At 39.1% G+C, this 9,477-nt stretch overlaps 1 protein-coding gene across 1 annotated transcript in view; it reads right to left on the bottom strand.

Annotated features, from left to right (window-relative positions):
- BRCA1 (breast cancer 1, early onset) overlaps positions 1–9,477 on the bottom strand; it is a 71,908-nt gene that overhangs the window by 3,597 nt on the left and 58,834 nt on the right. The window contains exons 9-14 of the mRNA XM_012656643.1: positions 8,524–8,609; positions 7,757–7,844; positions 5,514–5,591; positions 4,380–4,420; positions 2,788–2,871; positions 2,433–2,436 (exon numbers count right to left, since the gene is read on the bottom strand). Of these exons, the coding sequence (XP_012512097.1) occupies positions 2,433–2,436; positions 2,788–2,871; positions 4,380–4,420; positions 5,514–5,591; positions 7,757–7,844; positions 8,524–8,609 (381 nt within the window). The remainder of the gene's footprint in view (positions 1–2,432; positions 2,437–2,787; positions 2,872–4,379; positions 4,421–5,513; positions 5,592–7,756; positions 7,845–8,523; positions 8,610–9,477) is intronic.

The raw sequence follows: 9,477 nt of genomic DNA, 5'->3' as shown, positions 1-9,477 counted from the left end.
ACTTGTACAAAAGAAGAACTTTTTTTCAATCAGCCTTTTCAGGTTGAAGGAACTTTTTTTCTTTACCACCTGACAGTTTCTGCTGTTACTTCCCAGAGACAATCAATCCAATGTCGAGAACACTGATGGATTTCAGGAAGGCTTTTTTCAAGTGCCTACATAGTTGATCTACATTCTACAGTCATTCTCTGTCATTCAAGGACTGAGCATCCCACTCTGCCACTAATCAGGCCTGGGCTCCTCCCTAATGACATCTGAAGAGATTTCACTTCTTGTTAGACATGAGAGGGAAAAAAAAGTATCCTTCTTTTGTTTAATAAAAGGCTTGGATGGCAAGAAGTTCAAAGCTATTGGCTGAAGTTTGATGTTTATCCAGACTTGGTACATCAATACTGACCACGACGCCATCAGCAGACAGGTCTACGTTGATTTTATGTGTACATGCTCCTTTTCTCCTCTGACTTTCTTCTGGTCCCCAAACATCTGTTCCTTCTTTCACATTGCTCTGGGAATGGCCACTGTATCTTCAAGTAACCTAAGCAGTTTTAATCTAGAAGTGAAGCCCCATTCTGTCTCTCCTCGTTAAGCTGGCCTGACTGCCGGCTTTCCTGGAGACACAGATCACGCTGCACCTCCCAGGGGCCTCTCCCACTTGCACCGCTTGGCAACACTGTTCAAAAGAACTTTCTGTGACATGGAAATGTTTTATATTTGCGCTAGTAAGGTAGCCATGAGCCATGTGTGGTTGTTGAGCACTTGAAATGTGGCTAGGGTGAATGAGGAACTAAACTTTATATTTTAGCTTTTTAAAATTTAAATTTAAACAGTCCCATGTGGCTGGTGGCAACTGTGTTGAACAGTGCAAATTCTTACACATACATTGGGCACGGGTTCTTATGAAAGAACTTGGGTATCATTTAAAAGAAACCTAAATTTGTGTCAGCAAATGGATATATTTGGGTAACTCTCATTCTCCTTACCCTCTTTCTATTCCACTAAAAAGAAAACTGCCTAAGCCTAGAATTCACCTGGCCTCAAAGAGACTGGGATAGAGAAAAATCAGGGAGCTAAAAACACAGATGGCCTTTAAGAAATGGTCCCTCTCTCCCTACACACACACTCTCTCTAACTACAGCCAGAGGGAAAAGAAAGGACAGCAGGACAAGTCTGTTTCTGTTTTAAGTGACAGTCTCCATCTGTGCCAATCTCACTATATGTATGAATAAACTGCACTCCCAACCTGTTGACAGGACCTAGATGCTCATAAAGCTAAAAGTTCTCCCCAGGCAGCCAGTTGGAGCCAAATGCTGCCATGAAAAGTACAAAAGATTAAAATTTTTTACATCCAGGCTGACACTCACTGACGAGGATGTCTAGTTATGAGATAAATTCGAAGTTTCACCTCTACAAATACATGTCTCTTCCAGAGGAAAATACCATGGTGACAGTTAGCATCTTCAGAATGCCATTACTCTAACCAGGTACTTTCTATCATTGCTACCCTGAATAGAGGAAAAAACCCAAAGCACTAGAATTTCCTTTGAATCTGGTGCTAATTCTGCCGTGCACACAGTGGAGTAAAAACAAATGACTGGCTCACATGGAGCTCCCCTGGGGTGAAGGCAACAGCATAAACAGAGCCAGCATCTTTTCTTGGCATCTGGAACAGTTACTTGATAGGCTCAGAGGGTGAGGATGGGCTGATCTCAAGGATTCAGAACTCCAGGCTTGATCTGTGATCATTTCTCAAAGCAGTTTTCCTTAGAAAATCACCTCTATAAGTTCTCTCTCAAATTTCTATAAAAGGACAGAAGGCGCTCCGTATGGGGATGTTCTGAAATGACTGGTGGCGCACACTTGGAAAAGGAAGAAAAGCAGGCCAGGAACATAAGCACTTAGTCAATAACCCGAGAAAGCAGCCAGCTCAGGCCTGACATGCAGGTGTGAAATCTTGCATGGACTTCTCCCTCAGCAGAGGACATGGTTCTGGCTACACCATCTGCTACAACATGATCTGGGGAAAGTCACTGAGTCTTCCTGGACCCTTGCAAAGTTGTTGCAATAAGCTGTTTTTCTCCTCTGTGAAGCCTTCTATAACTTTTCAAGAAACTATAGTATTAAGATTTTAGACTTAGAGCTAGACCATCTGGGTTCCACTTCTAGTTCCATCACTCACTAGCTATGTGACCTTGGACAACTTATTCAACCTCTCTGAGCCTATATTTTCTCATCTGTAAAATAGGCATAATTATAGCACATACTTAATAAGGTTGTTGTAAAATTTCTAATTAGTTAAAATACAGTCAAATATTTACAGAAGTCTTTGGCATATAGTGAACATTATATAAATGATAACTATTATTGGTTATTAATTACTTCCTCTTTTATGCATCCATAGACCACACCGTGTAAACCCCACTCAGAGCACTTACCACACTGCTTTAGAGAAAGACATGCCAGTAAAGTGGAAAGAGCAAAAGTTTTAGATTCACATCTGTTTAAAGTCCCAGCTCTGCCACTTATTAGCTGAGATTTGAAGCCCAGACTGGAATCCAAACTACACAGCCTCTCTAAAGCTCTAAGTTCCTTCATTCATAAAGTAGAGACAATACTTATTTACCTTGTTGGGCCAGAAGAAATAAAATAGCAGTTCTGTGAAAGCATCCTGCTAGTGCTCTAGTAGCATATATGTAATGAGCCTTACAAGATAAAAGGGACCATCTCCATGGAGGGGATTGAAATGTAGAATGATGGGGTGGGGTTTTGGGGGGCAGGGAGGAGCTTTACCTTTCTGTCCTGGGATTCTCTTGCTCGCTTTGGACCTTGGTGGTTTCTTCCGTTGACCACATCTCCTCTGACTTCAAAATCATGCTGAAAGAAACCAAATACCAATCATCAGGATCAGAGAAAGAGAAGTCTCTTTCAATGGAAGTGGAGCAGACACATATTTAAGGCATTAAGAATTGCCAGGCAGAGCTTTGACCAAAAATAAATAAATAAAATCATTCTTTTGGTGGACTGGGTGAAATGACCAGAATCTCAGCTGTTGAAATCAATTCAATGAAGCAAATCTTTGTGTGCAGAAATCAACAACTGGCTTTTCACCTCACTGGGACTTAATGTATAACCACAGGCTGTTACTAGGGGAAGAACACTTAACATTTCCTAGTCACTTGTACAAGAAGAGTCTAGTGATAAATTTGTCATTTATTTGAAGATGCCTCCCATATTTATAGTCCTGATTGCACCCCTGAGCTTCATACAATGTGTCCAATTGCCTACTTAACCTCTTCTTCCAGATGTTTAGTATAAATCTCAAAATTCATGCATCTAAAACAGAGCTCCTGATTCCACTCCTGTCCTCCCCTCTATGTGCTCTTCTCCAGTGTCTTTCCTTTTCTAATTTAATATTACTAACATGACCCTATTGTTCAGGCCAAAATCCAAGAGTCACACCTTCGATTCCTCTTTACCTTATCCTCCAAATTTAACCCGCTAGCAAGTCCTATGTTCAACAAACAAATCCCAAATCAACCTTTTCTTACCATCTCATGCCTCCAATTACCCTGAGAATGTGAATTCCTTACCATACTAAATACTACCTGATCTGGCCCCTGTCTATGACTTTCTCCCATCCCTTGCCTAATCTCTGCCTTACGTGATCTGCTGGCCTCGGCCTCCCAAAGTGCTGGGATTACAGGCGTGAGCCACTGTGCCCAGCCCGGTCAGTCTTGCTTACTGTTGTATTCCTAGTGCCCAGCACACAGTAGGCTCCCTATAAATAGTCACTGAATGAAAGCTAAAACCAACAAAAGTGTGATTTAATTAATTATGAATACACTGAATAGTGCATAATAGCTTAAAACTGCTTTTACTAATTTTATTTTGTCTGATCTGTCGTCACCGGGAGCTCTTAGATGGCTGTTCTAAAATTATTCCTCCTCCTACACTCTATCTTATTTACCTCTCACTGTTCTCAGAATCATAAAGAGCAACATCTCTTTGAAGGAGTCTGATTTCTAAACAGATAAATTTGCATATTAATATGAAGAATTCTTCAACAACAGTGAACAGCCAGTTTTCTACAAAAGCGTATGCACGTAAGATTCAGGTGGGCCTGTTTCTTGTCTCTATGTATCTTTTCTTTCCACTTTTTAAATTCCTTTCCCTTGCCCCCTAAAGAAAGGACTGTTTCTTTTGAAACCTAGAACACATGAGAAACAGAATTCCTGGTTTGCTCTTTTTAACTCCTGTTGATCCCCATCATCAAGGAAAATTCGTGGGAAATAGTGCATTCATGGAAGGAAGCAGACACATTTTTTGTGACTATGTGACTCAACGGCACCAAGTCTCTCTGGTTTGTAACATCAAGTACTTACCTCATCCAGCATCTTTTTTTCTTTAATTGACTGGGTCACCCCTAAAGAGATCACAGAAAAGACAGGTCACATAGAGCAAAAGAAAGTGCTCTTTTCGATACAAGTAGAATTACCATTTGATCCAGCAATCCCATTACTGGGCATCTACCCAAAAGAACAAAAGACACTCTATAAAAAAGACACCTGGACCCAAATGTTTATAGCAGCACGATTTACAATTGCAAAGATGTGGAAACAACCCAAGTGTCCATCAATACATGAGTGGATTAATAAAATGTGGTATATATATACCATGGAATACTATTCGGCTTTAAGAAACAACGGTGATATAGCACCTCTTGTATTCTCCTGGATAGAGCTGGAACACATTCTATTGAGTGAAGTATCCCAAGAATGGAAAAACAAGCACCACATGTACTCACCATCAAATTGGTATTAACTGATCAACACACAAGTGCACATATAATAACATTTATTGGATGTTGGGCAAGGGGGAGGTGGGAGGAGGGGACGGGTATATGCATACACAAAGAGTGCGACGCGCACCATCTGGGGGATGAACATGCTTGAAGCTCGGACTTGGGGGGGGCAAGGGCAACATATGTAACCTAAACATCTGTACCCCCATAATAATGCTGAAATAAAAAAAAAGAAAAAAAAAAAGAAAGTGCTCTTTTCAAGGAGATGGAGAGGTCAGTGAATTACAAAAGAGCACAGGAAGAATGACAGAGGAGAGGTCCTCTCTCCCTCTAAAGCCACAGCTCTTTAAGAATAAGGCTTGTAGCAGAGATTTCCTTCTGGAGACATAGTTGATGTTTAATTTAAACATTATAAGCATGCCTGCTGCACATGGATTTCTGCCCACTATTAAATAAATCCCTAGTTCATATGCTAACATTGCTAGAAGCAGATTAGGTCCTATTAGTTATAAAAGAAATCCATTTTCCCAACATTACCAGTTTATCTGAACAAAGCGACATGCATTAAAGATAAAGGTAGTTTTGTGTCACCATTAAAGATCTTTTGGTAATTCAGACTGAGCATCAGCAAAAACCTCAGGTGTTAAAATGTTAAGTGTAAAACTGCAATTCTGAGGTGTTAAAGGGAGGAGGGGAGATATTGTATTATACTTACAGGAATAACTAACTACCCATTTTCCTCCTGCAATTCCCAGAAAATATTTCAGTGTCCGTTCACACACAAACTCAGCATCTGCAAAATGAAAAACATTCCAAAGGGATTATAAGTAGAAAACAAAATCGGGAAGTGCTGCCCTAAGAAGCTAGAGCCTCTGCTACTCACACTCTCAAGATCAATCTGGATTGATGGTTCTGACACTCCTGGTGATAAAATCAGAGGCTGGAAATGTCACTAAGTATAACCAGCAGGTGTGGATCTTCGGAAGCCAGGAAGAGGCTGGTACAAAGTTAAGACTAGAGGAAACGTCTGCCCCATCTTTCATATGCCCAGGCTAGCTACGTATCTCTAATTTTGTGTTCAAGGAATTATCCACGTCAGTGGTATTAATTAATGTGTATGGAGAAGATCTATCTTACTGGATGAGAATACGTGAAAGGCGAAGAAAATGGTATTGTTGAAATCCTAAATCTAAAATGTCAACATAACAAATTTGCACCCCCAGAAATTCTACCTGGGGAATCCTAACCCCCTAATATTTCCCTGAGAGGGACAGGAAAATACAAAGTATTTTCATAGCTTTTCTCTTATCTACATAAGTATTTCGGAAAGCAGTCTCTGAAGAAGCACTTCTGTTTATTTCCTAGTGTTTTAAAGGCCCTTTTGAAGAACTAAGCAAATTGAAGAAAGACCATTTAGTTTTAAACATGAGAAATGTATTTAACTAAATCCTAAACACAGTAGGTCATCTGCAAGCAATAGCAGCAGCTATTCTCCCTCACTGAATATTCTTTACAATTTTTGAAGCTTTTATTAATAAAAAAAACTGCTACAAAACTGATTTTATAATATGCTTTAAAGTTAGAAATTTTAGCTCACTCTTGGTTTAAAATTAGCAAATGTTGTATTGCCTTTGAGTTTAAAGACTGAACTAGATTAATTTAGATTTAATTTGCATTTTAAAGTTTTCTTTTCACCTTTCATCAGCTTTAATCTGAACCTATAGCTTAAGATATTAAACTTTAATGACATTTGTCTTTAAAATAGTAATTAGTTTGTAGTAACTTGTTCTAGTTCTTGGGACCAGCGAGCCCTACCCTCTGACCCTGTGTTATAATTTTCATACAGTAGAAACCTAAGATCTTAGAGGTTCTAAGCCAATGTATCCAAGGGGTTTGGACCCTCTGCTCAAGCAGGTGAAGCTCTGTGAAAAGAATCATCCTGGAGAGGACCATAATATGTTCAGAGAATGGATTTTGTTAGAAAGCTGTTAGAGTTGAGTCACAATCTGCATCTCCTGCAGCCTCCATGCACTGGTCTTTGTCTGCTTTTTGGAGCTCCAGGAGTGAGTCTAACTCCTCTTCTAGAAAACATTTCTTGAGATATTTGAAGACAGTGTGTCTTGCTCCCTTAAATCTTCTCATTCCCTCATTTCTTCTTCAAAAGACATTATTTTAAGTTCCTTTTTTCCCATCAACCTCTGGGTAAACACTTTAGTTTGTCACTGACCATATTAAAAAGAAAGCTTGGTGCTCAGAGCAGAGGGCATCATCTTCCAGGCAATCATCCCAAGAAAGAATACAGTGGTGGTCTGGATCTTTACTTCACTTGCTTCAGACATTAGGATTGTATTAATAAGGCCCAATTTCAAATAAGGTTTTTTTTAGCAGTCCTGAAATGTTTACTCAGATTTAGTTTATAGTCGACAAAAAACTGCCACAGGTCTCCTTTATCACACAGGTCACAATTAAAAAATTTAAAAAGGGGAAGGTGCGGGACAAATGATCTGTCCCCTTTTTGTTCTTTTTCATACATTAGGACTATCTCAGACTGTTATCAGATTTGTTTCCTGAAAAACTCTCAACCACACTCAAACTAGGTATTACACAAAGCTAGGGTTTCCAGATTTCAAACGAAGATTTGCTTCTGCCCCATTCCCCTGTGCCTCACTTGTTCTTTTAGAACTTGAACCCTGCCTCACCAGAAAGGCCTGCACCCAATGCATTCCAGGCAGGTGGACAGGAAGAAACGGTTCTTCCTTCTGGCTCACGACCCTCTAAATCTTAACTCAAAACAAAAGGGGGTCAGGAAGTAGCAAAACTATCGTTTGTCTTTTATAAAGTAATAACTGATTGACTATTAGAAGACTACTATTCATGATATGCTTAACAAATATTCCTATTTCTTCATGTGGTTTTATGTACCAGATGCAAAGTATTCTGTAAAGGTTCTTGGTATACCTGTTTTCATAACAACATGAGTAGTCTCTTCAGTAATTAGATTAGTTAAGGTGATGTGGTGTTTTCTGGCAAACTTGTGTGCAAGCATCTGAAATCAAATCAAATATTACATTATAATAAATTACCTTTAGTACACAGCTTAGAATATTAGTTATCCTAGCTTTAAGTCTCCATTTTTCTCAGAAAGGGTGTTATCTTTTTTATTCTAACATGCCTGAAGTCCCAAAATAAATAATTTAATAAAAATTATGTACAAAACAGAGGAAGAAATTCTAAAATAGTCTATGCTAGAAGACATGGAATTACAACCAAGGATTCAAAATATTAATTTTTGTCTTTAATAGCAGATATTATTTGATTTCCTAAGACAGTTTCTTTGTATAGTGACACTATAATTTAGATTTATCAGCCTATACTTTATAAGCTGAGAGATAACTAGCCCATACAGAGTTATGCTAAAGATATATGTGGCTTAAAACCAAGATTCAACCCTCTGATAGTCACAAAACACTCAAATCAAGATGCTTCTGAAGGTCAGTGCAAAAACTATCAATTCTTTCTTTAAAGGAGGATTGGAAGAGACTCATATTCTTCCTAAAATAAGTCTAGAGTCCTCTAGCTACTGTCTATCAACCAAATAAAAATCAATAGGCAGTAAAAGAAATTAACCAGATTCATTATGGACACAGTTGGCCTAATTGGTAGCTACTATCTGGTAAATAACTTTGTTTACGAAGGGCCATCATTTACTAGCTGTCACCACTCACACCAATACTTATGTGCTGCGCAATATTGCAGTGGAGGTCAGGCCATCTTTCTTTCATGCTGCCTTGCTCCATACTGCCACAGAGCACTGAAAAAAGGCAGGCTAGAGAAGCTAATGACATCTTCCCCCTTTTGCCACTGCCCTCTGCCAGGATCATTAGCAATTCTGAACTGAATAATTGCTGAAATCCCAGCCTTGAAACAGTGTTCAGTTAGAAGAGTAACTGCTGAAAAGATCATATTAATATGGGCTTCAGAATTAATCACGTGTAATACAGTCAGTAGCTTTCATCATAAATTTACCACACTTCAGCAAGTCTGAATAGAGCTCAAAGTTTTCCTCTTTGCTTGTTTAAAGACAACATGTACCCAAGCCACTTGTAGTCTAATCTGGAGCTCAGAATTGCCCATAGCAAGAAAGATTAGACCATTTTAGCCATCTCTGAGAAGCTGAACTCCCAAAACAAAGGGATAAAGAATGCTAATTTTCAATGAATAAATAGGAATTCTAGATGTGTAGGCATGTGATCAAAAGCCATTTAAACAGATGCAGGTAAAGTTTTAGAGCAAAGTGCTGATCCGGGCATGGGGTTGTGAGATGAGAATGTTAATAGCATCGTGCACTTATTCATTGTATCTACCAAGGCAGACACAGCTTACTTTGCCCTTTTAGTAGTGGGGCACATCTGGCCACAGAGAATGTTATGCTGAATTGTAACCTATGGAGAAGTTAGGATGAGAAATCTTATGAAGGATATATTAAGACAGATATTTCAGAATGACTTAGTTATCTCTCAGTGCATAATAAACAACACCCACTACCGAACCCATTTGATAGTTTGGTATGTTATCTCATCACAGTTTTTTTTTTTTTTAAACGGGGGTCTCCTCTTGCTCAGGCTGGTCTTGAACTCCTGACCTCCAGCGATCCTCCCGCCTCGCCTCCCAGAGTGCTA

Source organism: Propithecus coquereli, unplaced genomic scaffold, assembly GCF_000956105.1.
Source record: "Propithecus coquereli isolate 6110/MARCELLA unplaced genomic scaffold, Pcoq_1.0 Scaffold515, whole genome shotgun sequence".
Taxonomy (NCBI): domain Eukaryota; kingdom Metazoa; phylum Chordata; class Mammalia; order Primates; family Indriidae; genus Propithecus; species Propithecus coquereli.
Note: the sequence above shows the minus strand (reverse complement) of the source record. Positions and strands in the feature narration are given on the sequence as shown.